Genomic DNA, 27,389 nt, shown 5'->3' with positions numbered 1-27,389 from the left:
TCTCAGGGCTTTTCTTTGTATGTAGGACAGATGCCTACCTGTGTCTACCGGCCATTTAGATGGGCATCTGTACCCTGGCCTTCCTTACTCCTCAGATAAGCATTGTTCCCAACAGTCAGTCTCTTATAGTGCCCTTGGCAGTGTATACTCAATCAAAAAGAGCCATTCAAGTCATCCCCCTGATGATTGCTGTTCTTGAGTGACTGCTACATGCCAGACACAGAGAGTACAGTGGTGAAGAAAATACACATGACCCGTGTCCTCATGAAACTTACAATTAGTGGGGGTGACAGATGTTAACCAAGTAACCCCACAATAATTGCTCAGCCAGGACCTGAATTTGCTGAAACATAGGATTTGAATCTCTACTTTTTTGGGGGAGTGGGGGGGGGGAAGGCATGAAGTATATGCTTTTGTAAGAAAGGAGGAAGCATCTCTGTTACTTGTAGACATGTTCAAAGATTAAGAGATTTTCTTTGTCTTAGGAAATTTGTCACTTGGTGCAGTTGTGTGCCAACTGACTTCTCCAGACAAACAGTGGAGATGTCACAAGAGAAGCCCAGGAAATACCCAAGGCTTGGGGAGGGGAAGCTTGTGAAAGCCACCGAGCATGAGCAAAACAGTGGACTGACAGAATGGTGTGGCTGAAAATACCGCCTGGGAGGGAATGTTTGGAAGCTAATTCTGAGAAGGGAAGTTGGTTGGGGATTTTTGAGGGTCCAACGCCCAGTGCCAAGAGATTTGAAGTTTATTATTTGGGAAATAAAGAGGTAGTTAAGGATTTTTAAGCAGAGAAAAAGTAAAAGAAGTCAATATAAAGAATGGGATGTACTGATTTGTGAAAAACGCATCTTGTTGAAAATAAAAGCGATCGTATTTCCATGCTATGATGTATCCAAGTCAGAAAAAGAAATAAAGGAAGTCAAATACCTGGTCATAAATTTGAAGTTAGCGTTATACGTGTAACCAGGATGGCCCCAGATCATGGTTATGAAGGAATGGCAGTTACTGTTACTACTCACATCACAGGGGCTCAAATCCTCTCCATGCACTGTGGGGATCCCCTTCCCTGGGCCTCAGCACCCACATCACGTGTGTTAGCTTTTGGGGCTCCCTGTGCTGAGGCTCACGGCAGCACTGTCCACCTGCCCCCAGGGAGGTCACTACTGGCATCTCCTAGACCCTGGTGTTCAAGGGACCTGCAGGGCAGTAGCCCAAAGCCAAGAAACTGGTAGGAGGGCTGTACAATGTGCAGAGAAACACCTGTGCTTGGGCCGCCCTCTGTGTTCCCAAGACCTCTGACTCACACAGCATTTGCCCCCATGTCCTCCTTCAGACAAGAATATGGCGGCTGTACCAGTAGGTGACCCAGGAAGTTTGCCTGGGCAAGGAGTCAACATGTCCTGGGGATGGCAGAAGCATCTGTTGTTCCAATAAAACCTTTCTACCTTCACCCCCACCCTACTGCCCCGACCCTGCAGTGGGTATTGCCTCCAGGAGGTGTGCTCTGGACAGCTGTCTTTCTTGGCCAGCATCTTTCTCTATTTCTTGGACTTTTTCCCTCATGTTTTGTCAGTCTCCCTTTTCCATCTGTCTTTGCTGAGGTACCTTGAAATGCAGCTGTGAAGCGGGGGTGCCCTGAGCTGGTTTTCTGCATGTCGTGTGATCACTTTCTGGGTCACTGGTACAGCTGTGATATTCACTTTCTGTTGTGCCTTTCAAACAATATGCACTTCTTGTTCGTGCCTTACAGAGTGTCTTGTTGTTACCTGTATCTCTCCCCACCCATCCCACACCAGGAAAATGCTAGTTCCTCTTCACTGTTGTGTTTCTTTGTAACCAGCTCATCTTCCTTCCCTGATCTAAGATCCCCTTCCTCCCTCCCTTCTTCCCTTCCCTTTCCTTCATTTACTCTTTCTTTCTTTCTTTCTTTCTTTCTTTCTTTCTTTCTTTCTCTTTCTCTCCCTCTGTCTCTTTATTTCTCTCTCTCTCTCTTTCTTCTCTCATTTCTTTGCTTTGTTGTTTCTTTTCTTTAAAACCTCCATCCTTAAAAGATGTTGGGGCTTTCTTTTTTTATATAGGTCTATTTCTCTATAAACTACTTTTCTCTGGCTGAAATGCCTCTGCTTCTTCTCTCTTCCTAGTTGCACGTAGAACTTACAAAACACAGTCCATATATATTATTTATTTTTAATGAGCTTTCATTGGTCTCTGGTCAGTCTAAACTATTTACAACTTTTCCATCATCCATCCTTTCTTAAGTCCTGTGAGGCACATCTTGATGTAGAGCAGATGTAGGATTCCAGGAGCAGCATCAGTCTCTGGTCCTGTGAGACCCACTGAAGCCCAGGGTTCCCTGAGGGCTGGGAGGCTCCTGCTGAACTGCCAGAGTCAGGGCTGTGCCAGGTGTGTCGTTGTGAGAGGAAGCACCTGGTCACCGCCGGAGGGCTCTAACTGCCTTTCCTTACTCTTCCCAGTGATTTATGACAACTTCCATTATGAAGCCATTGATGAAGAAGAGACAAAGGAGATGCTCCACTTCCAAGTACACCATAAGCTAGGTACTTGTGACTCAATAGAGACTTGTTCTTTCATCTGCTGAGCAGAAAGGCGAGCAGAGATCAGGGGGCCGAGATTCTGGGTGGACAGTGCACCGTGGGGAGGGGCACAGAAAGAGATGGGGAGCCAGACCACGGATGGCGATATGGGATCCCAACTAACCCACCAGGGGTGGAATCCAAAAATTTTGCCAGGCAGATAAGACCACTCAGAATATGGAACGGGAACACACAAGAGCAGGTCTTACTGTGACCATGAGGCAGAATTAAGGGGAGGAGCTGACAGTGGTTAACTGTGAGTTAGACATTCAATAGATCTGGGAAGTGGTAAGGTTTGCCACCAGGTAACAGGTCCAAAGAGAAAGGCAAGAAAGAACTGCTCTAAATGCTTCTGCTAATAAAAGAAAAGAGGGAGAGGGAGGGTTGTAATTATGTGCAGAAGAGAACATGGAAGGAGGGGTACTGTGTAGAAAAGAGAGGAAAATGGAAAATAGTGTAAAGGGGAAAAGAGAATTAATGGCAGTAATCACGTTAACAGTGACAACGGTAGTGATACAGACCTTTCTCAGACCGCTAGGCATAAGGTCAGCCCTTCCCATGAGGCAAAATATTCCTCACATATGAACTATATACTTAAAAAAATTTTTTTAATGTTTGTTTATTTTTGATCAAGATTGAGAGAGCAGGGGGGCTAGCAGAGAGAGAAAAAGACAGAGGATCTGAAGTAGGCTGTTCACTGACAACAGAGAGCCTAATGTGGGGCTTGAACTCATGAATCATGAAATCATGACTTGAGCCAAAGTCAGACACTTAACCAACTGAGCCACCCAGGTGTCCCTGAACTATGTACTTTTGTAAACAATAGCCACCGTTTCCAGCTTTTCAATCATTCTTTTGTTCCTATTCTTAACAATAATTAATTGTTAAATTATAACATATACACCATTAATACTGAAAATTATGATTTCTTGCTAAGTTACTATAACTCTGTTTTCCCTTTACAAGTACTCCTCATAACAACCCTATCAGAGGGTTTTGTTATTCCCATTTTCCAGAAGAAACTGAGGCATGAGGATGGTTAGTGATTTGTGCAAGGTCACCTGACTGACCTAGGACTCGAACCCTCTCCTACGTGCCAGCCAAGGGCAAACATGCTGAGGCTTTGCTGCCGGGCTTCACCTCTGGCTCTACCTCTTGCTTACTTGGGCGAGTTACTTAATTTCTGTGTTCCAATGTATAAATTGAAGCTATAAATCTGTCTATAAATCTATTCTAAAATAAGGTTGTTGGAGAATTTAATGATTTAATTGATATGAAGCACTTATAATAATTTGTGGCACAAAGCAATTGTTATATGCTTACTACTTTTATTATAATGTGTTTCTGATTCCAACACCTGGACATTTAACAATGCTCCAAATTTGAAGACTTTTCTCCTCAGATGCCCACTGAAGAGAGTGTTATTTCTCAGACTAGAGTAGCAGTAAGTGAAACAGTGTTTAAGACCAAGAAAAGGTCTCTATCCTCAAGCCAAATGCCTACAAAGAATTATTTATTTGTTAAATGTTGATTTTCCCCCCTTGCAAATGATCAATGTAAGAAAAACCACAGACTATAACCAGACTTATAGAATACCATTAATATATATCCTTTCATTTGTATTTATATCTCAGTATATATTTTTCCAATGTATTAATGCATTTATATAAAACTTGGATCTATTTTAATAATCACAGTTGTCACAAACTATGGGTCTGCAGTTCTCTCTTGTCCAGCAAGAGAGCAGATGCAGAATTGAATACAAGAGAGGCTAATGTCTGGGAGGAGACAAGACCCCAGAGCAGAGGTTTTGTCTCCGTATTTATTGAGCTCACAAGATATTATCCACGTGGTGAACGAGAAGAAAACAAGATGTTACACACATGAACAAGGAGAAAACAATCAGACAGTAATTGTTAACTTGTCTATGTAAGAAGCAAAGGGTTTGGGAGGCAAGGGGAGTTTGTGATCAAAGTACAATAGTGTATTGGCATCAGATGGAAAGTACTTGTGATCCCATTACAATATCTCTCTAGCTAACCTCAGGCGTTTTTGCCCCGTGGTGGTGGCTTTCCGCCCTAAGTTTTTTTCTAACCCATTTATGTAAGTAGAACCTATTTCCCCACATACAGTTATTCTTTTGAATGAAATAAAATTGCTAAAAGCCTAAAAAATACATTAAAAAGTACAAAGCATGTCAAAAATAATTCCAGAGATTCATCTACTGAGGCTAGTAGGAATGAGAATGGGATAGTAGAAGGGTCAGTGATAGTTATTAGAAAAGAGTAAAAGAGGCTCATCATGGAGGGGAGGGAAATAAATTCTTCAACATTCCTGATGTCATCTTGGTGATGCCCTGCTTGTAGCTGGAATCCCAGAGCAGCTCAGTGATGGACAACAGATGAACATAATGGAAGGAGATTCATCTCATGACCCAAATGACACCGTAAGAACTGAGGAAATGGAAAATAAATGTGCCCAAGAATTTGAACAAACAGGTAAGGTTGACTGGCAGTCCAGTATTTTCCCGGGTGACTGTGAACTATGGCACATACAGGCAGAGGTACAAGCTGTGGCATGTGTTCATAGTTTAGAAAGAAGGCTCCAAGGAGCCATGCGTGGGTCAGAGGCATAGACCAGAGCCTGAGGCAAAGAGACATTTATTTACCAAAAAAGGGTGTCTGGTTCCTGTGGCAAAGCAAAGAAAGAAAAGACCACAGAGAGACAGGGAGGGTAGGATGCTGGAATAGCATAGGCAGAGAGAGCTAAAAGAGAAAATCTAGAGATGTTCCATGGAAAAAAAGAAACCTCTACTCCTACTTCACACCACCCACAAAAAGTAATTCACCTTGGATCACAAATTTACAAGTTAAGGCTAAAACTATAAAACTTCTAGAGGAAAAAACAGGAAAGTACCTTTGCAAGCTTACGGTAGGCAAAAATGAATTATATAGAACACAAAACACATGGATTACAAAAGAAAAACTTGGCAAACTAGACTTCGTCAAAATTAAAAACTTGTGCTTTTCTAATGACACCATTAAGAAAAGGCAGAAGCAAGTCAGAGAGAGGGAGAAAGTATTTGCAATACACACACCTGACAAAAGATTGTACCCAGAATAAAGAACTCCTATGAACAAATAATAAGACACCTACTAATTCAAAAAATGGACAGAAGATTTGACCTGATAACTTCACTACAAACAATAGAAAATGGCCAGTAAGTATATAAACAAAGTGTTCAATGTCATTAATCATCAGGGAAATGCAAATTTGAACACACAAGTTACCATTTACTCCCTAAAATTGCTGAAATGAAAAAGACTGACAACACGTTGGTGAGAGAGTGGAGTGATTAGAACTCCATATGCATATTTTTGGTAAGAATGTAAGGCGATATGATCACGTTGGAAAACTATTTGTCAGTCCCTTATAAAGTTAAATGTAACCTGTGACTCAGTCATTTGACTCCTAGGTATCTTACTCATGAGAAATGAAAACTTATGTTCACACACAGATTTGTACAAGGATGCCTATAGTAGCTTTATTCCTACTAGCTAAAATATGGAAACATCCATAAATAAACTAACTATGATACATTTACAGAGTGGAATACTATTTAGCAATAAAAAGAAATGAACTAGGGGCACCTGGGTGGCTCAGTCGGTTAAGCATCCGACTTCAGCTTAGGTCATGATCTTGCAGTCCATGAGTTCAAGCCTCACTTTGGGCTCTGTGCTGACAGCTCAGAGCCTGGAACCTGCTTCAGATTCTGTGTCTCTTCCTCTCTGTCTCTGCCCCTCCCCTGCTTACACTCTGTCTCTTGTCTCTCTCAAAAATAAATAAACATTTTTTTTTAAAAAAAGGAATGAACTACTAGTATATGAAACAACCTGGATGAATCCCTAAAACATTATAGTTGACTCCTTAACATCTCAGGGGGCAGGGGCTCCAACCCCCTGCACAGTTGAAAATCCACATATAACTTTTGACTCTTCAGAAACTTAATTACTAATAGGCATCGACTGGATGCCTTTCCGCTAAATAAGTGGTCTGTTAACACACATTTTTATGTTATAAGCATTCTATACTGTATTCTTATAATAAAGTAAGCTAGAGAAAAAATTTATTTACAATTCATAAGAAAGAAAATACAAGTGGACCCACGGAGTTCAGACCCATGTTGTTCATGAGTCCAATGTACATTGAGCAAAAGAAGCCAGTCACAAGCATACATACTGTGTAACCCTTTTTATATGAGCATCAGGACAGATAAGTACAGTTCCAGAAAGGAAGTTCTTCTTAACGGTGATAAAAATCAGAACAATGGCTGCTTACAGTGGGTGGAAACTGACTTGAAATCAGCATAAGGGAACTCTCTGGCATGGTGGAAATGTTCCAGATGTTGACTGTGGTGTTGGTTACACAGCTCTTTTACACTTACTTAAGTTAGGTGCATCTGCATGAAAAAGAGGCAAGCAAGATTTTGTTGAGTCCCAGGTGGGGTCCTTGGAGCTTGAATATCAGAGTTCAGCTTGAGCACACAGAGGTCTCTTCTCCGGTCACTGTCTAAATTCTGCCATTTTCTTGTCCTCTTCTTCAGAGTTCTGTGAACATTCACTTCTCCGAATGAATAATTTCAGTGTGCCAGAAGAGAGACTCAACTTACTGTCATACATGGGACAAGGTAACTATTATTCGTGTTACAATTTGGTATTAAATCTTTATTTTCTTGTCTTCATGGGAGCAAAGGCTGCATTTTGTCTCCTACCCCAGGTCTCTTCTAGTGTCTTCTTCTACTGGCCCTTACCTGCCCACAGATGTGACAGAGACTATGGGCAGAGAAATCTAAGCTCCTCAGTAGAGACAGTATTTGGTGACGGAGATTATAGAAAGAGAAAGTGGAAAAGGTAGCTAGGGGTAATAGAAAACAAATTACATAAAGAGATCCAATTTTCCAAAACGAACATAAACTCCAGGGTGGGGAAGGGGGATAATTTTCAGTTAACTTCAAGAGACCAACTGAGAGGAATTTGGAGGTAGCATGCCATGTCCAGTCCACGTGGGAAAACTCCCCCCTGGGGCTGGCCAGTGGGGTAGACCCCATACTGTAGTCAAGGTCCCAGAGTGGAGTGGTTGAGACAGCAAGAGTGGGGAGCCTGGAGGATGCCAGTGCACAGATAGACTGAAGGTCAAGGTAAAGTGGAAGAAACAGCAATGACAGGGAGGAAGCAGAGACATAGTAGAAAAGAGAGAAACTGAAATATGGCTCAAGGATCGGAGGTAAAAAGTGAGAGAAAACATAAGGAAAGAGAAATATGGAGAGGAAAGTAAGTACTAGGAAGTGGAGAAAGCCAGGGAAAAGCAAAGGCACTTATGCAGAGAAAGAGAGTAGATGGAGACTAGGTGAAAGGTAAACAGAGGATAAGGGGGAAGAGGAACAGGTTGGGATGCTGCAGGTTTGAGGCCAGAGCACTGGATAGAAATACCTTTGGACACAAGGGCTGATGACATTAGCTGCGAGTTTCCAGATGAAACTGTCCCTAATTATCAAAGTGACACTTACAAAATGTCACACTGCAATAAGCCTCTCCCTGAACATTCCAGTGATTCCCAAGACCAAACCTCCACCCTAGCTTATCTTCAGAGCTCATTTATCCGTGGACCTGAAGACCAGGGGCATGATAGATCCCTACACTGATATTCGCTCAAGAACCTGAAACTTGGCACTTCTAGAACTGAAAGCATTGTTTGCTCTTCATTGTTCAAGCTAGAGCCAATTCCTCAGCATTCTTTCCCTCATGATAGATCACTGCTGTCCCGTGTTTTTTCAAGTTGGAAATCTAGCAGTTTGCCCCAGACTCCTCTTGCCCTCAATGACATGCCTGTTACTGCTCCAACATGGTCATTTCTTCTTCAGAATATCTCCCACCTGTCCACTGTCCATCTATCACATTCCCAGGGCAGAGTCTCTAATCTATGTCTCTGTCACTATTGTTGTTCTCAGAGGCAGACTTCTGCCTACCTCCTTCCTCCAAATTTATGCCCATTTAATGTATTATTTGCACTTCAACTAAATGGGGAATTTGAAAATAAAAATTAAATTGTATTACTTTCCTTCTAAGGAATAATAAGAAGTATTTCTTACTTTTTAATACCCCAAGGATTAAATAAATGTTTCTTTCAATGGGGTCCAAGGTCATCTACAGTGAGCCACCTGCCTGTTTCTCCATCCTCATCACCTGCCTCCTACATTACTACTTCAAGATAGAATAAACTTTCTTCCCTAATAATTTTAAATGTTAAATATCTCTTTCATATCTGAGCCTTTTCATATGCCTTACTTAGGATGGTCTTTATGTTCTGCTGTCCTCTATTTACCCTTCTCCACTCTGGGTAAATCCTATTTAAAACATACCACCCTAGGGAAGATTTTCTTTAGAGAAAGCTAGACAACTGAGAGGAGCAACCAAGAGACAAAGGGTAGGAAAGGAATAGAAATTTCAGAGAAAACAAGGGAAAAATTTGCAGAAACAGAGAACAAGAGAGAAGCACAATGACAGAAAGAGAAGCTCCAAGAGATGACAGCAGAACAGAGGCAGAGATTGGTAAGATTGACAGAATCACATGGAAAGGAGAAGTAGAAAAAGAATGATGTGTAAGAAATGGAAGATTTTCCCATGATGAGTGAATTATTCTCTGTTTCCAGGGAAAGCTACTGAAGGGAAGGCAACCTCAGGTCTGGGCTGTTGTTTTGTGGAGTGGAGCATACTTGGTTTTTGTTATTTTCTTGCTGTGAGTTCTCTTTGGTCATAAATTGAGATGTCTATGAGATTTCATTCCTTTCTGCTGAGGACAACAAGGCTGTTGGGAATAAGCTTAGGAATCCCCTAGGCTTACACCAATGGGTTAACAAGGCGTAAAGAATTACAAAGTCATAGGATGCTCACACCCAAGTTTGGGTAAACAAAATTAGGTAAATAAGTATAGAGAAGGTGGGGCAGAAGCCCCAGTATAGAGAGGGAGGGACAAAGGCTTCAATATAGAACATAGGTTTATGAAATAAACAAGATTAGGTATTCAGGTTGGAAGCACCCCCAATTTAGTACTATAGCAGAAAACTGCTTTCACAGGAAGGATCAAGTTAGGTAAACAGGTAAATTGGGGTATAGATTGTTGCTTTCAGTTGCAGGGTGAAGTTGCCCAGAGCAGAGATGATTAACAAAAGAAAGGTGCCTTGTCAACCCTGAAGTCATGTGTTCTACCTGTTTCATCCTCTAGGCTAGCTAAGATAAACAGAAGTGGTGCCTCATGTCAGCTATAAACAACCTTCCACCCAATTGCCCGGCACCCGGATTTTGTTTTGTATTAACCCAAACCCCTAACCCTAAATATCTTCAAGACCCCACTTCCCTCACATCCTCAAGTTAATGTTCACAGATTCATAGTCTCTTTGTGCACGTCCATTGCCATGTTTGTAAGCCTTCTGATCCTAATAAAAACAGGGCAAGGACCCTTATTCGGGGCTCTTGTCTTTTCCTGGACATTAGCCATCTCTAGCTTTTAATCCTGCGTCCCACTCTCTTGCTGGACAAGAGAGAACTTTAGACCCAGAGTCTACGCCACAAGTCCTGTTGGAAGACCAGTGATGAAGAAGAGCCACAGGAAGCCTTGAGCTCCCCATCAAGATGTGGGCCCAGTGAGGAAGGTGGGGGCAGGGGGTTGCCAGTGCTGGGCTGCAGGGTGTGAGGGGGCTGGATTTTGAGCTGGTGTTTCCTGATGTGTTTTACTCTGAGCACATGCCACAGTCAAAAGATCCAGTGTGTTCTAGAATCCCATGAGTCACATAAACGTTTCCAAGTGCACATTCTAGGAAAAATATGCTGAAGAAAGGGCAATTTCTTTCATACCTATTCATAGTAGAGGCTTGAATTGATAGCAACTGAGCATTTAGCTTCTCTAGAGTATAAAAACTATGTATTATTCTGTTTATTGATAACAGTGTTTTGTGCCTAAGTTTAGAGAAAACCCCAGGAGAAACATGGTCCTTCAGATCAACTGCTCTCAACTCTAAATTATAATTTTTGACAATTAGTTTTTATTATGTTACTGTGATTTTTCAAAGAAATTTGGCAAACAACGTGTCATTTCACCTCCACAAACTTGTGCATTTAGACACACTGTTGCTTCTTCCTATTTTATAGATAAATAAATAGAAGCACTGCAGTGTGTGAGGGTCTTTTACCAGGTCAAATTTGTTACGCAAGTGGAGGGACCGTGGTGATGGTCATGTGGGGCTGGCAGAGGGTCAGGGTGGCCAGCATCACCAGTGCAGAGTTCGCACCAGAGAACGCAGGAGATGTTCAGCTACCCAGGTGAGTGGATCAGGACCCAGTGCAAGAAGATCCTCATCCAACAAATATATTTCAGTGATAGGAGCAGGGAAAAAGAGAAGGGGCTGGTAGGATTGAGGCTTACCATGTGGGATGCGAGAAATATTAAAAGAAAAACTGAGCCACAAAAGAAACTTACAGAGAGCAATGAAGAGCCATGAAGAAGAAAAAAGACCAAAAGGGCAGTCTAGGGATTCACGGAGATGGCCAATCCTTCACGGTATAGAAGCAATAGTGTGTGGTGACTGAATGACAAGGAGAAAGAAGGTATGTGAAGGATAACAGAAGCAGAGGCAGAGCAGGGCTGTGGATCGTCTTAGGTGAGGTTTTATTTTCCCAAGGAGAAGCTCACCTGAGCCCTGACACCAGAATTCAGTGTGCTAAGATCTGTTCCCTCATCATCATATGTGGTTGGTCATTTCTGTGTTTCCCTTCAGTTTCCTATGAGCATGGCACTCTCCAGTGGACAAATGGTGGCCATTTTGAAGAGATTCCCAAACTGCTACCAGGTTATGGGGGAGGTAATTATGACTTAAATGGCCAATTACTTCATTAAATTTGTTTGTCAGTCTGTATGCAAGGGACACTTCCTTTCCTTCTCCCAAACACAAATACACACTTTTACTGCCCCTGTTTTTTTTCTCAGGTGTGTGAGAGGTAAGGGGGATATATATGGATATAGATAAATATAGGTAGAATAATAATATAATATAACAATAATATGTATAGAATAATAAAAATGCAGACTGGGGGCACTAATGAAGTTGTCTAAGTGGGCCCAATTTAATCTAAATGTGCATGGAATCTAAATACTTCCAGGTTGGGATTTGGGAGGGGAGAGATAATCTTAAACTTACTTCCTAGGCATTGCGTATGATTGATGAAAACTATGTATAGCAGAGATAGAGGAAGTGAGTTAAGAGAATAAATAAGGAGATATTGGAGCAAAGAGATACAGAACGTCATGGAGGAACAAAAGGACAGAAATGCAAACAGTTGGCAAAAGTCAGGGAGAGCAAATGATAGTCAAAGAGATCCATTGCTTCATGGTGCAGCAACATGTGGGGACAGAGTTAGAGGGAGAAGAGGGAAGGATAGAGAAGGAGAAGGAGCCTAACAAGGTGTTAAAAAAAGGCAGAGCAAGTTCGGTCGGTACATACATACTTTTCTTCATGAGGAGCCATTCTCCTGCACTCTGAGCATCGGAGCTCCGATGCTCTCTAAGCATTGGCCATGTCAGGCAGAGTCCAGGCCAACTGTCTATCATGTTCCTGTTTCTATCTTCAGCGTCCTGTGAACTTGTGGCTCTACAAAGGGATGAAGGAGGAGAATCAGAAGAAATGCCCAGATTACTACCTTATGATGAAGAAGGTAATTAGGATTTAGATAAGTTATTGTCTAATCAAAGCTTTATTTCCCTGTCAATACAGAGGAACACCTATTCTTTCATCCCCTTCCCTGCTCATCCATCCATCCATCCATCCACCCATCCATTCATCCACACTCACATAAACATAGACTATGGCCAGCTTCTGGTTGCTTCCTTTGAAAGATACAAGCAGTGAAGAATGATCTCAGATTGGTTGCTGTTTCCTTGGGTGTAGAACATAGACAAAGAGACGGAGAGTGAAAAATATAGATGGAATTGTGAAATGAAGACAGACCAGAGTGATTGACAATCCTACCTAAATAGACATGAAGTCTAAATATAACTAGGCTGGAATGTGTTATCGTGAGGGGAGATCATTTTCAACCTATTTTCCCTGAGGTTGTGCCAGGAACAGGAGCATAATGAGTATAATTGCAATATAGAGAACTCATGTGAAAGAGTTTTGAAATGGACCTGGCAAAATTAAGGATCTCTGCTTGTTTGCCAATGGCCACAGTCCAGAACATTGATAATGTGGGAGAAGGAATATGACGTGGACAAAATATGCAGAAAGTCTGAAATTTAAGTTTTCAGTTTCAATTCTTAGGTTGAAAAATTAGAAACAGAGTTAATAACTAGAGAGAACAGATAGAAGCAGGGAAATGAGCACCATGGAAGAAAGGAGAGAAGCTCAATAATCTTAAACAGGTAGAGAACATGATGTTAAGACAGAAAGATGCAGAGGCAGGAGGGAACACTAAGAAATAGAAAGGTGAGGAGGGGCATAGAAATTATATATTGAGAAAAAGCTACCGGAGATGAGTGAAAATTCAGCAGAGGTGAATACTGTTTACAAAGGATATAGAAGACAGTTTGGGACATTGTAGGAATTGAGAGAAGAGTAGCTGATCAGAAACAAGTCTGGAACTAGGGGTGGAACATGTTAGCAATGTGTTTTGAGGTTATGATGTCCCTAGTTACCAGCATGGCACCTGTAATATTCTCAGAGTGAGTGAACCTCCCCCTAGGAAGCCTTGTCTGCTCCCATCTACAACGTATGATCCCCAAACACCTATGTCTTGCCCAGGCTTGTCTTATGATGTCTGAAGGACATCTCCATTTGGAAGTTTTACAAAGAACCTCAATACAAGACACCCACAATTGCACGTGCCCTCTCTCTTGACACCAGATCTGCTTCTTTTCCAGTGTTCCCTATCTCAGTACGGAATACCATTGTTTCATTCTTCAGACAGAAACTTAGGGATCATCAGTGACTGATCCCCTTCCCTCAACTCACACAGCCTATCAGTCATCCAGGTTAGTCAGCTCTACCTCAAACTTGTCTCTTGCCCATCCATTCCTCTCCACACCCAACACAAATGCTCCGGTCATATGTCTCTTCTCTCTGGAGACAGAGCAACAGCCTTTAGTCTCAAATCTTTGCCCCAGTCATATTCCCATCACACCCAATCTCTCTAGGTGAACCAGAGGACTCTGAAAATGCAGGTTGATTTATCCTACTTTCTTACATTAAGCCAATAACTTCTTGTTGTCAGAAAGATTAAGTCAATTTTCCTTCCCATGACTCCTCCTGCCCTGCAATTACTTCAAAAATTTGCATAATGCTTTTTCAGTGATTTTAATTTTCTGATAACGCTTGCTTATCTGAGCTTTGGCACATGCTTGGCCCTGTGCTTGGACACCAGAACTATTCTGGACAGTTTTCTTGTTCACTAATTTGGTGAAATCATGTGGAAATTAGATACTGTCTCAGAGAGGCCTTTTCTGATCCTTAGAAAGCAACAAGATGACAGATGGGGAGAAGACATAAAGCACAGCATCAGGAAGGCATGAGGAGAAAAAAGGGAGGTGGGAATAGACTTGGGGAAAGAAACAAACCAAGACAAAGAGGAATGCCAAGACATCCCAGGAGTGAGATACAGAAGTAGAAATGCAAGAGGCAGACACATGCAGGAAGGGTGAAAATGAGAGAGAAAACAAAGTGTGGGAGACAAAGTGTGCAAGGTTTCTGACAGTCTCTGTCACAGTACTGTGCTGTGTGAGGCTTCCTTTTACCTTTGTAAAACCTTATGACACAGGCAGGCAAACTGTTGTAACCTCTGTTTTGTGGACAGGGAAAGAAAGCACAGAAAGGCACACTGGTTGTTTTTGCAAGGGCAAAACAGAAAAGGAAGAGTGGGCAGCAGTGGGTGTGTCACTGAGGGTGACAGTGATAGGGAAACCACCTGGAAGTCAGGGTGGGGGCACAAAGGGAACATGAAGAGAAAGCCCCAGGAGCCCTAACAGGTGAGCCCCAAAGGAGTGAAACTGGTTCCAACATAAGACCCTCATTACCTTCATTAAGGAAAAAACTAACATTGGTGGGGAGAGAAAGCGTGGGAATGGACTCAACCACTTGGACTTGAAGACATCTAGAGTAAGAAAGCTCAAAAGGGTAATAGGAGAAAAGAGATGCATTATTACTGAAAGACAAAAACAAAAACAAGAGTGAAAAACGAGAGATGGGGGAGAAGTCCAGACAATGGAAGAGATACACTACTAGGAAACAGAAATGCAGGTAGGACCCTGAGAAGTGGACAGAGGAAGTGCAACAAGATGGCAGAAAGTAGAACAAGACAGCCTCCCAGGGGTGGCATGGAGCAGGCGCTCACTGTCCCATCCTGGTGGCCACGGACATGCTGAGGTTTGCTCCCATTGCCCTCCATGGTCCATCATGTCGCTGTTTCTTCACAGTGACCTATGATTCTAGAGCTCTGCAAATGACTAATGAAAGAAAACCAGAGGAGATGCCCAGCCTACCTGGAGAAGAGGGAGAAGGTAATTCTGATTTAAATTCCCTACCACCTCAATAAATCTTTATTTTCTAATCAGCACAAAGAAAAATCTTGCCTTTCGCCCATCCTACCATTCTCTTCTTCATATTCATATACATACAGATGGCCCTGTGTCCATTTTCTGTTTTGCTTTTTTTCAAAACTATGAGAGAGACTAAGGATAACAGTGAGCAGAGCTCTTGAGTGGAGAGGGTATTCCTGCCTGGAGAACAAAGGGAGACAGGATATAGCAAGGTAGGCTACAGTACCAGAACAGAAGGACCTGGGTGATTTTATTAAATGCCCACGAAAATCGAAATACCAGCAGGCTCTGGCAGCTGAGGCAATGAGATCGTTCTCAGCCTACTTCTGGAAGTACCAGGAACATGGAAATAAGTTTTGTGAGTGATTGCTAGGTTTGCACTATAGAAGGTCTGTTGGGAGACTGTTAGGATAGAGCTGTTAAGAGAAAGCCATATGGTGCTGTGGTCCATGTCAAGAGGGAAGAACTTTTGTCAATTTGGGGGGAAGCATCTGTGAGACTGAGGAAAATAGATAAAATGATGGAAATTTTACAGGCATCCAGAAAGATAATACTCAGAGAAACAGAGATAGAAAAGGAGAAAGCGAAAGGCAACATGGAAAGGATATAAGCTCACTAAGAGATGAGATACAGAGATGAAAATTAGAGAGATTATATAATCATCTGGCAAGTAAATACCAAAATAATAATAATGCAGACGGAAGCACAACAGGAACTATGTAGAGAGTTATATCAAAATAATTTAAAAGTCAATAAGGAGTGAAAATTGCTGTATAGGGAGGGAAGAAGCTGGGATCTTGTAACACTGATGTTTGAGTCTGGACAGGAGCATCTTCCAGCAAATGGGGTCTATCTCAGTAGTGAGTCTTCAGATTTAATCTCCCTAGTAAGAGAGTAGTGCCCGGAGACACTGGTAGCAGGAGACAAGGGCAGAGACAGAAGTAGTGAGCAGGGGCAATGGGAAAGGGGAAGAAGTAAGAGAGAATTAGATGTACACAAAGGAAGATGGTAGATGGTCCTCAGGCTCTGATGATAGTGACAAGATCAAGTTAACCTGCAGGCCAGGTGAGCCCAGAGGGGGACCAGATGGTTTGGGACGGGGACAGTTCTGCCTAGCAGATACCTGAGTGTCCATGTCTTCATTATGAGTTTTCTCACAGTGATCTCCCCTGGTTGTGTACTGAAATGGCTGGCGGGTTTCATTCCTTCCTGCAGAGCATGGCCATGCCATCTGGGACATCAGTGATGAAGAAGAGCCTCAGGAAGTCTTGAGCTCCCCATCAACATGTGGGCCAGGTAAGAAAGGGATGGCCAGCTCTGGGCTGTAGGGTATCAGGTGGCTGCATTCAGAGCTGAGCAACATGGCCTTTTTTGTTGGAGTAGATGCATTCCCTCTTAATGTTATAGTAGATAAATACTGGGAAGACAGCATCTTTTTCCTTCATACTCTTTATGACTATTTATACAAAAGACTCAATATTGTGATTTTAACCCCTGTCCACCCCTTATTTTCTATAAAGAATTAAAACTATGTATTTATCTAGTGCTTAATATTATTATTATATTGTCATAACCTTGGGTAGGCCTCAGAAAAATGTGGTTCTGAGATCTACTTTCCAGGAGGAAAGACCAAGGGCTCTCCAGCCCAAATTACAGTTTTTGTCACATATCTGTCATCAGGTTTTGGATTATGTTGCACTTTTTTTCTTTTCAAAGGACTTGGGCAAGCGAGATTTCCTCAGAAAACTTTAGGACTTAGCTAGGGAAACTGTGGCTATTCTTCCTTAGAGATAAGACATGGAAGCACAGACAAAGGATACTTGTTCTTTCCCCCAAGGATCAAGTAGGAGGAAGAGCAAAGACCTGTGCCCTGAGCATCTCATTGCAGGTAGTGGCTGTGTGAGGCTAGCAGGGGTCAATGTGGTGGACACACATAAGAGTCCAAAGGGATACCTGTGGCTCCTAAGGGGACCAGAACAAGGCCTAATGCAGAGAGAGAGACTTCCACTTCACTAATAAAGAATGCCACTAGGGAGGGGAAGAAGTCAAGAGAGACAGTGACAGAAGGAATGGATCCTGCTATAGGGATTAGAGAGACCTAGAAGAGCAGAGCTAGGAGGAATAAGCAGAAAAGAAAAGATCAAGGTCACTATTGAGGAAAAAATGATGGAAAAGTAAAGAGATAGAAGTCAGGGGAATGGAGCCCACAAAATCAAAGATGCACAAATATTCTCCTAGTGCAGAAGCAGAAATATTTGGAGGCAGATCTATGGGAAGGAAACAGAGAAGCAGAGAGCAGGAGAGTTAGGTGATGGAGATGGAAACAGAGGCAGAGCAGGGCTCTGTTGGATCTCAGATGGGGTCCTTGAAGCAGATGTCCCTTTTCCCAAAGGGCAGTTCACCTGTGCTCTGAAAATCTTGGCTTGCTTCCTTTCCTTGTTTCCCTTCAGGCTCCTGTGATTCTGAATCTCCTCAAATGACCAGTGAAGAAGCACCAGAGAAGGTGCCCAGCCAAGTACTATATGATGGGGAAGGTGATTATAATTTCAACTCCCATTTCACTGAATCTTTGTTTCTCTGTCTGCAAGTAGGAAAATCTCCCCTTACTTCTCCCCACCTCCACTGTTCCCCTTCACTTACCCATACAGAAGGAATGTGTAGAGCCAAGTGAAAAGGATCAAAAATAGAGAATTAGGTGTATGGGATGGGAGGGAGATGGGTGATCATTCTCAGCCTCTGGTGATAGTGGCATGAGCTATGTCAACTCCCAGCTCAGGTGAACTCAAAGGCAGGAGGGTATAAGGGCAGGGACGTTCCCACCTGGAAGATACTTGAGCCTCCTTGGTGGTCTTTTTTCTCAGGATGAGTTTTTCTACTATGGTTTCCATTGGTCATATGCCGGATTCGCTAATGGATTTTATTCTATTCAACAGACAGTAGCAGTGACTGTTTAGAGATGTATTATGAAGAAGACCCCCAGGAAGACTGGAGCTCACCACCAGAAAGCGAATCATGTAAGGAAGGGCAAATGGCAGGATTCCCCCCCTTTTTAATGGCTGAATAATATTCCTGTGTGTGTGTGTGTGTGTGTGTGTGTGTGTGTGTGTGTGTGTATCCACCACATTTTCTTTATCCATTCATCTGTTGATGGACACTTAGGTTGTTTCCATGTCTTGGTTATTGTAAACAATAATGCAATGAACATGAGGGCACAGATATCTCCTTGACATAGTTATTTTGTTTCCTTTGGATATATACCCAGAAGTGAAATGGCTGGATGATAATGGTGGTTCTACTTTTAATGTTCTGAGGCTCTCATACTGTCCTTCATATTGGCTGTACCACATTACAGTCCTACCAACAGTGCACCAAGCTTCCTTATTTCCATATCCTCACCAGCATTGATGATCTCATGTCTTGATAATCTCTTTTTCTTAATATCGACTCCTCCATGTAGCATAACCTAATAATAGGGGTAATATCTCATGATATTCACAGTTCCTGTGATCAGGGAAGTGGAGCCAAGGGGACATTGAGAATTATGCCTACCACAATGAGACTTAAGAACATTTCTGGAAAATAACTGTCCAGACAAGTCATTGACTTACCCAAGTAAATAATGTAAGCTATTGTTATCAAATCGTATATCAAACAAAGCTAAGCATAAATGTATTAAAGAAAAGAATATGGCTTCAGAAAAGATTATAGTAATTGCATTAGGCACTACAGAGAAGTGAGATATACCTACTTTGCTGATTGCTTGCAAATCTTGAGTTATGCATAGTGTAGATGTACTAATGTTCACATCAATTATAAACTGATTATGTGTAGAGGCACCTGGGTGGTTCAGTCAGTTGAGCTTCTGACTTTGACTCAGGTCATGATCTCACAGTTCATGAGTTCAAGCCCTGTGTTGGGCTCCGTGCTGACAGCTCAGAGCCTGGAGCCTGTTTCTGATTCTGTGTCTCCCTCTCTCTCTGCCCCTCCCCTGCTCACACTCTGTCTCTCAAAAATAAATAAACATTAAAAAATTAAAAAAAAAACATAAATTGATAATGCTTAGGAAAATTTTCTAGGAATTCTAAAGTTATTCTTTCTTTAGTACACTTAATCTGGTAGTTTGATTTGCAGAATATATCTCTACCTATTAAATTTATAGGGATTTTTTTTTTAATTTTTTTTTCAACGTTTATTTATTTTGGGGACAGAGAGAGACAGAGCATGAACGGGGGAGGGGCAGAGAGAGAGGGAGACACAGGATCGGAAACAGGCTCCAGGCTCTGAGCCATCAGCCCAGAGCCTGACGCGGGGCTCAAACTCACGGACCGCGAGATCGTGACGTGGCTGAAGTCGGACGCTTAACCGACTGCGCCACCCAGGCGCCCCTATAGGGATTTTTTTTTAAGAAAAGGAAGAAACTATTAGATGATGGTCTGAAAGTAGCAGTAAGTGGTTGGGACATGGGAACTTTCAGTCATCTCTCTCTCTTTTGTAGAAATACTATCAGGGGTGCCTGGGTGGCCCAGTCAGTTAAGCATCAGACTCTTGATCTTGGCTCAGGTCATGATCTCCCGATTCGTGAGTCAAGCCCCCCATCTGGCTCTGTGCTGACAGTGCTGAGTCTGCTTGGGATTCTCTCCATCTGTCTCTGCTCATCCCCCACTAGCACTCTCTCTCTATCTCAATAAATAAATAAACAATCTCCCACTAGCACTCTCTCTCTATCTCAATAAATAAACATTAAAAAAATACTATCAAATGCACTGCTTACTCTTGACATGCCCAAAGTTCCCAATGAAACATAAAGTCATCTTTTGTGAAATTTTGCCATTTACTAAGATAAGTGCAAGAATCATTCTGCAGGTACAAAGAAGAAGTACAGTTCTGTCAGTGGAAGACTGTGGCTTTGGCCAAGATACACCTATGACAAATGGCAACAAAGACACTATACGCAGTCATTAATGCAAATGGTGTCCTGCAGGTGAATGTGGTATTGGGTTCACCCAGAGAGCAAAGACTACAATGGGGACATAGGGTCGATTACATGATAATAGTTGACCTCAGATTATGACTTACTTTCAAAAATTGACAAGAAGTTTTGGTGGGGGACTCAAGACCAAGAGTGACCAAATATATTTGCACAAATTGGCTACTGTCTAATAGACCCACATCCGTTAATTAGCTTTGGATAGGGGACTTATCAGGTCTATGCCTCCATCTGTTTGCTTTGGATCACTTTCTTCTAACATTCAAGAAGCACAAGAAAATCAGGAGCAAACACACATAAGATAAGACTTTTGAAAAATAGACAAAAGTGAGAGTAAGTGAAACAGTGGGAGAATAAAAACATTACCAGAATATTTGCTAACTGCTGTACCTCCAAACCAAAATGTCTAACTACTTTGCATCTAATTGCATACACATCTTTAAACAATAAAGTTAATTCAGAAGAACTCAGTGAAACAAGTCAGAGCTCAAGTCACTGTTGAGATGGATTGATGAGGAAGACCATCTGAGTTGGGCACAAGAGGCTGTGGATTTACACCTATTGATCCACGGGTCCCACAGGAGATCCCTAAACAAGACTCTTCAGGATGGTCTTGGTGGGAACTCCATTTTTGAAGGGATAGACCATCATACAACATCTGAAGTTAAAAGAGGGATTTATTGCTTGCTGAGCAAGGCACATGGTGGAAGCAGGTACTGTACTTACAGGACACATTTTTTTTTAAAAGAAAATTGCTTTTATTAGAGTTTTGGGAAGGCTGTAGTTCAGGGGCTACAGACTTTTAGAACCAGGGAGACTTTACAACTAGGTTATCATTTAGTCATAGACACGGGCTTTCAGGAGAGTGGCTGTTGTTGATGATTGGCTGATTTTCAGAAGTGTAAAGCTGTCACTAATTGCCTGGCTTTAAATGTGGTTTGTGATGTAAATAGTGATTGGCCAAATGGGATGAGTTTAAAACTCATTCTGGTAATTACTTTTTTACAATTTTCAAAGAACAGTTGGTTTTTTTCCTGGAAGGATGGGATCTTTTTATTTTATTCTTAGAGCTACAGATAGAAATGTAAGAGTAGAGAAAGCAGAATGAGGTACAAAAGATGGGAAAAACATGGCTTTGGCAGCTCTTGGTTGTGATTATTGGAGCAGGAATAGTCTTTTCCCAGAAAGCAGCTCATTCTACCTCAAAATATCAGGGTGCAACATGAAAGCACCAAGAACTCTTCCCTAATCACTGTCTCAGGATCCACAAACTGTAATTTTCTTGCTTCTCTTTAGCATACGGTGAACTAGAAGCTGTCCAAATAAATAGTGAGGAAGAATTAGAAGAGCTTACTTCCAGCCTACTACCCTATGATGGACAAGGTAATTATGACTTAAAGAATAATAAAACCAGAAACAGAAGCTGACAAAGAGAAAAAGACAAGGAAGGGAAAAGCAAGACTTAAAGGAAGGGCCAGAGATGGGTAGGGCCAACGAAAGGTTTCGGAGGAAGAAGTAGAGAAGTAGAGATCCAGAAAGGTACAGAAAAGGGGATCACTGGGGTCAATAAAAGTCTTCATACATCACAATTTTGGCCCAGGAGCAGAGCCACCAGCACGTGGAAATGAGAAGTGTACCTGTGTTATGTGCTTCTCAAAAGATGTGCCAGAAGGTCCAGAAGCAAGCATTGCAGACAGCGAAGCATGTGCCATGATAGGTAAAGCCACCTGTGGGTGTGGGATGGGCATGACTCTATGGGCACCACAGACCCAAGTAGGATGGTATCAGGTGTTCTGGCCCATCCCAGTATCTTGTTCCCTGCTTTGCTCGACCTGACCCCTTTGGCAATAATAGAGAGGCAAGAGATTATTATAAAGTCGTGTTTAACAAGATGGTCCCTGCTGATTATGCATGAATGATGTGGTGGAAATATGCTCTTAAAGATGGCAATATCTCATTGACTACATTAGTCTTAATCATAAAGGCTTGTATTTATACAGTGATTTCCACCCTGTCACAGCCAATCTCCTGTGGAGCCCAAGAAAGCCAACCATACTTCTGCTAGTAGATAATAGTGTCATTTTGTCACAACCTTAGAAAACTCTCAAAAGACAACTGATCGTGCCACTTAATTGTCATGAGGAAAGACTATTCTTGACCTAGCATATATTTTTGATGGATGCCCTCTAGCATGTCACTGGTTTGCAGAGTGATTTCCTATACGTGTTTGGACATAAGATTTTATTTAATCCTCACAAAAATCTTAAGACCTAGACAAACATCTCTGAGTAGACTGAAGTACATAGGTATTTAAGAGTGTTTTTCCAATTACTATTGAGAAATAAAGGAAGGCTCATTCTGGACTCCTTCTAAAGTCAGTAGGTTTTTAGTCCCTTTAGAAGGAAGAGAGAAATGATAAACCCAAACATCTTTGTAAATCCAAACCTTCTGCAGTTTGAGTAATCCTAACATTGGTAACTTTTATTGACTAATTTCTGTTTCCTCACCCTCACCTGTGATTCTAGATACTGTGGATCTTAGAAACAACTCTACTTCGGGAAAACTCAAGAGGAAAAGAAGTAAGCGTGCATAAGATTTTAGTTGCTTTTGATGTTAGAAATGAGTTTTGTAATGGTAGCATTATTATTACTTACAATAATAAGAGATAATAATAGGATGTCTGTTTAAAGATGTCCATATCTTAATTGCTGAAATTTGTAATCTGTTATCTGACCTGGCAAAAGAGATTTTACAGATATAATTAAGCGAAGGACCTCGAAAGGTGAGATTATTCTGGATTATCTGGGTACACTCAATATAATGGCATAGGCTTTGAAACATGGAAGGTTATTCCTGGCTGTTGGGGTAGAAAGGTGGCTATGGAAGATAGTCACAGAGAGATGCCATATTGCTGGCTGGAGGAGGAGGAAGATGGAGGAAAGGAGCCAAGAATATGGATGAACTCTGGACACTAGGAAAGTCAAGGAAATGTATTCTACTCTAAAGCCTCCAGAAAGGAATGAAGGTCTACTGGAACCTTGATTTTAGCCCAGAGAGACTCTTGTCAGGCTTCTAATTGACATAACTGTGAAATAATAGTTTTGTGTTGTTTAAAGCCACTAAATTTGTAGCCTAAGCTATAGTTTACCATGTTTGCGTAAGGAGGAAAGTGAATGCTTGGTTTTCACACACAAAGGGAAATCCCATGGGCACACGTGGTGGCCCTGGAAGGGAAATGTTTGCAGTTGTTGAGGAACATACATCAGCCAAGGGAAGATGGACAGTGCCTCCAACGTGGGCCCCTGGCCAGCTATAAACCTTAGACTTCCCAGTTCCATTTGTTGCACTGAGTCCTTGATTTGGGGGTAGGGTTTGGCTGGGGGGAACTTCCTGAGGACAGTCCATCTAATCTGTCCTCTTTGTCCATCATACCAACCAAGTGGCATCTGTCTCCCTTCCCCAATGACTGAGAGTGGAGGTGGGGATGATGTCCAGAGGGATCTTGCATGGGATGTGCAGAAGTTGGGGCCTGTCTCTGTTTTCTCGTGTCTGATGCAGAATGGCAGACTCAGCATCTCTGTGGTAAGAGGCACGTACCAGGGTGGTTTCTCTCTGGTGGTAGGTTCGGGATAGTTCTGCAAGGCAGATGTCATTAATGTTCCTCCTTCCTCCATTCTTACTAGGGTTTCCCAGGTTCCCTCTTCAGATGCCTGGATTTTTGCTCTTCCTTTACTGCCACAAAATCTGTGTGTACCATTCAGGTGGCTGGAACTTCATCTTCCTTTCCAAATCATCTCCTATTCCCACTCAGACCTTTTATCCAGATGGCCAGAAACAAGTGGAGTAAAGGCATTTGCATAAAATGTAATCAGAATTAAATCTGAATCCCCTGGGCTCTCTGAAGGCTGTGCCCTCTAGGCTGGTAGGGGAAACTATGAGGCATCGTCTCCAGGAACAGGCAGAACAGAATCCTGAATTTTCAGAATTGGTCTGTCTAACACCATTAATCCTCCACTGCTTTGATCCTGATCATGATGCAGGAATGAAGCCGATCCTTTCTGGGGACAGCTGCCTTCAGTGACCAAAGAGCCTTCCAGAAGTGCATGGACAGGAAAAGCTGAGGGACATAGAGTCACACAATCTGTGTATTGGAAGTAGCTTTTTGGATAAGGGCACACCATTGCCAGACTACAAATGGTTCATGTCACTCTCATGACACCTGTGAGTTTCTAGAGTCACCGTGGTGTGGCCAGAGTCAACTGGTCTGTAAGCTGAGGCATGGATGGTGTTGAGGCACCACCCATGGGCCCAAAAGGCCTCAAGGCCTGATTAGTGTGCTGGGAGCAGTTAGGGGCAAAGCCCCTTGGGATGTGGCTCTCCCCACCAAGAGACAAACTGGGCAGTTTCTGGGAGGAGTCACAAGCCTGGCATGCAGCTGTAGCCCCTACAGAGGGCTGTAAAGGGTCATGAAAAGTTGAGGTGCCAATGGGGCAAGACCCCTGAATTCTTGAACATACCATTTCCTTGGATGAGCAAGGCCCTTCCTGCCTTTAAGTCCCAGAGTGTGAGTTGACCCACCTACGAATGGAAATCTCAAGTGGGAGTTGGAAGGCCTCCTCCATGGATTGGGTCTTCACCCTTAGCAGTAAAAATCTAGTAGTTGGCTATTGTTATTTCACAATAGTAACAAGGTACGAGCTCTGTTTACCCAGTGCCAACGGTCTTTGCACGTGCCTGTATTTTCACATCATTCACAAGAATGCAAAACACAACACATAACCCGCTGAGGTTTCTTTACATTCTCCCGGAACTTCGAGCATTAGGTGGCATGTAAGTGGGAGGATTTGGGTCACAACTGCACGTACGGAGACTGCTTAAGTCTCCACGTCAAAGCTAAGAATGCCTCCGAATCCCCAGCACGGCGGATTATCCGTGACACGATCCAGCTGTGAGGAGTGTGCCTCCTTATTGCACATTTGAATGTACCAGAAAGACACTTGAAGAGGAAACATACTGCTATATACCCACAACAATGATCATTCAGGTGAAGGCACCAGCAGGAATTTATTTTCCAATTTTAGTGGTTTTTTTTTTTTTTTTAATTTTCAAAGGAAGGTCATCTCCTATAGTCTCCCAAGTCCGTGCAGAATAAAGCAGAACTCTGAAATCAGCCTCACACTGCTGTGCTTGTAGTTAAGAATTTTGCCCTGTTCTGTGGCCTGTAAAAGTACATGAAAACTATCAACACATATGGCTTTGAGAATTATATTTACAGCTCTGAATGATGAACTTTATTCTCTTTTGTTCGAAGGAAAAAAGAAAGGCCATTGCTGGACAAGACATAAAAGGAAATTTCAGAGAAACTTACCCCAAAAAGGTAAGCACTTGAGCTGCTTCCTAGCAGTGGTGTCCTTAGGACCTAAGCTAAGCCACTGTTAACAGAGGCCTGAAAACACAGTGGCTTCCACAAAATCGTTTAGTTCTCTAACATGTAATCACCCAGAGCTAAATGATTCAGGGAGACACTGCCATCCTCAATATGTGGCTTCTCTGCTGGCTTGAGAAACTTGTATTAACTTGGTAAGATGTTCCACAGAAAGACAAATGCAAAAGCAGACTGTGTAGGTGTGTGCGCATGTGTGCACGTGGTAAAAAGCAAAAACATGTAACTATACAAATGTGTTTTTATCTGTCTACAAATTCTTATTTGTACATATTAATCTGTATGGAGAGAGACATAGGGGAAAAATCAGTAGATGTTCATCAATAAAAATATAAGCAGTAGTTGCATATATATGGTCATTGGAGTAGAGGTGTGTTTTTATTTGTGGTTTTTAAATGCATGTGTTTACATTGGAAATATTAAACACGTTCAAATTTTGTAATGAAAAAGTATTTAAATAGTAAAGGTACAGCCTTGGTGTCTCAGTCAGTTAAGCATCCAGCTCTCGATTTCAGTTCAGAGCCCATATTGGGCTCTGCACTGCCAGCATAGAGCCTGCTTGGGATTCTCTCTCTCTCTCTCTCTCTCTCTCTCTCTCTCTCTCTCTCTGCCATTTCCCTGCTCATGTGCACACATGTGCACACATGCTCTCTCTCTCTCTCTCAAAATAAATAAACATTTAAAAGCAAATAAATAGTAAAATATACAAAGACAAAAGCTTAGGGGAATATTGTTGAATAAGTTAATTATGGCTCTCTCTAGAATGGTGATGTTTCATACAATTTTCATTTTCTAAATTTCCAGTAGTATATATGTATTACTTCTTTTTTGAATTTTATTGTAGTTTTATTTGAGAGAAAGAGAGCATACATGTGGGGTGGGGGAAGAGAGAGAGAGAGAGAAACAGAGAGAGAGAGAATCCCAAGCAGGCTCTGCACTCAACATGGAACCCAATGCACGGCTCGATCCCAGTACCCCAGGATCACAACCCAAGTTGAAACCAACAGTCAGACACTCAACCGAGTCACTCAGGCACCCCATATGTACTACTTCTAATTGGACCCCTGAAATCTTTTGTTTCAGTAGTGGTTTAAAGAACTCTTTTCTTTTAGACAATGAGAGTTAGACCTCATTTTCCATATGATGGCCAATTTTGAACCAGATCCATAGAGTAAGATTTCAGAGTCCAATTGAAAGTTATTAATTTTCACCAATCTCTATATCCGATGTTCTTCTCAATTTACACGGTTTCCCTGTTGGCGAATGTGTACAATTTTGTTGGGCAAGAAAAACAAAAGTGGTTGCATCCATTTTAAGAACACTTATTTTCCAAATGCCAAATTTTTGGATTTAATTATCATACATTTTCATTTAGGTCTCTGTGTATATAGATAAATTCTAAACCATTTCTTTCCAAAATACAATGAAATCTTATATGTCATTTATAAGTCCTCCTAAAAGTGGAGCATGTACTAGACTTCTCTTTGAGATCCCTTACCATTAATGTGCTTTCTTGTCTGAGTGAACAGTGAAAAGGGGTTCAGAATTGAATCTGGTGTTCACTCACTTGCTTTTGGTCTCTCATGTCAACTGCTGTTTTGCCCAACTCTGTATCTTCCCCTGCTTATCCCCTAGAGAGCAGCAACAGTCCTGGCCAGTTGGTCTCCAGTGGGAAAAAGGGGAAAATGCATCTGCGAGAACCTGCCAAGATCAAGGGTAAGAT

The 27,389-nt window shown here is 42.1% G+C and overlaps 1 protein-coding gene across 15 annotated transcripts in view; it reads left to right on the top strand.

Annotated features, from left to right (window-relative positions):
• SP140 (SP140 nuclear body protein) overlaps positions 1–27,389 on the top strand; it is a 65,811-nt gene that overhangs the window by 22,637 nt on the left and 15,785 nt on the right. For 10 of the 15 annotated variants that reach the window (XM_047085197.1, XM_047085203.1, XM_047085196.1 and 7 more), the window contains 14 exons: positions 2,478–2,561; positions 4,964–5,095; positions 7,201–7,284; positions 11,428–11,511; positions 12,278–12,361; positions 15,114–15,197; positions 16,452–16,532; positions 17,687–17,770; positions 18,170–18,250; positions 21,520–21,606; positions 21,824–21,940; positions 22,749–22,802; positions 25,535–25,600; positions 27,302–27,382. In XM_047085197.1, coding sequence (XP_046941153.1) covers positions 2,531–2,561; positions 4,964–5,095; positions 7,201–7,284; positions 11,428–11,511; positions 12,278–12,361; positions 15,114–15,197; positions 16,452–16,532; positions 17,687–17,770; positions 18,170–18,250; positions 21,520–21,606; positions 21,824–21,940; positions 22,749–22,802; positions 25,535–25,600; positions 27,302–27,382 — 1,150 coding nt within the window. In that variant the 5' untranslated portion in view covers positions 2,478–2,530. The remainder of the gene's footprint in view (positions 1–2,477; positions 2,562–4,963; positions 5,096–7,200; positions 7,285–11,427; positions 11,512–12,277; positions 12,362–15,113; positions 15,198–16,451; positions 16,533–17,686; positions 17,771–18,169; positions 18,251–21,519; positions 21,607–21,823; positions 21,941–22,748; positions 22,803–25,534; positions 25,601–27,301; positions 27,383–27,389) is intronic. The other 5 variants (XM_047085205.1, XM_047085201.1, XM_047085202.1 and 2 more) reach the window with 5 other exon arrangements.

This window comes from Lynx rufus, unplaced genomic scaffold (assembly GCF_022079265.1).
Source record: "Lynx rufus isolate CCGP_SWC_20201006 ecotype Redwood Valley unplaced genomic scaffold, mLynRuf1.p SCAF_2, whole genome shotgun sequence".
Lineage (NCBI taxonomy): Eukaryota > Metazoa > Chordata > Mammalia > Carnivora > Felidae > Lynx > Lynx rufus.
The sequence above is the reverse complement of the archived record's forward strand: the minus strand, read 5'-3'. Positions and strand labels throughout refer to the sequence as shown.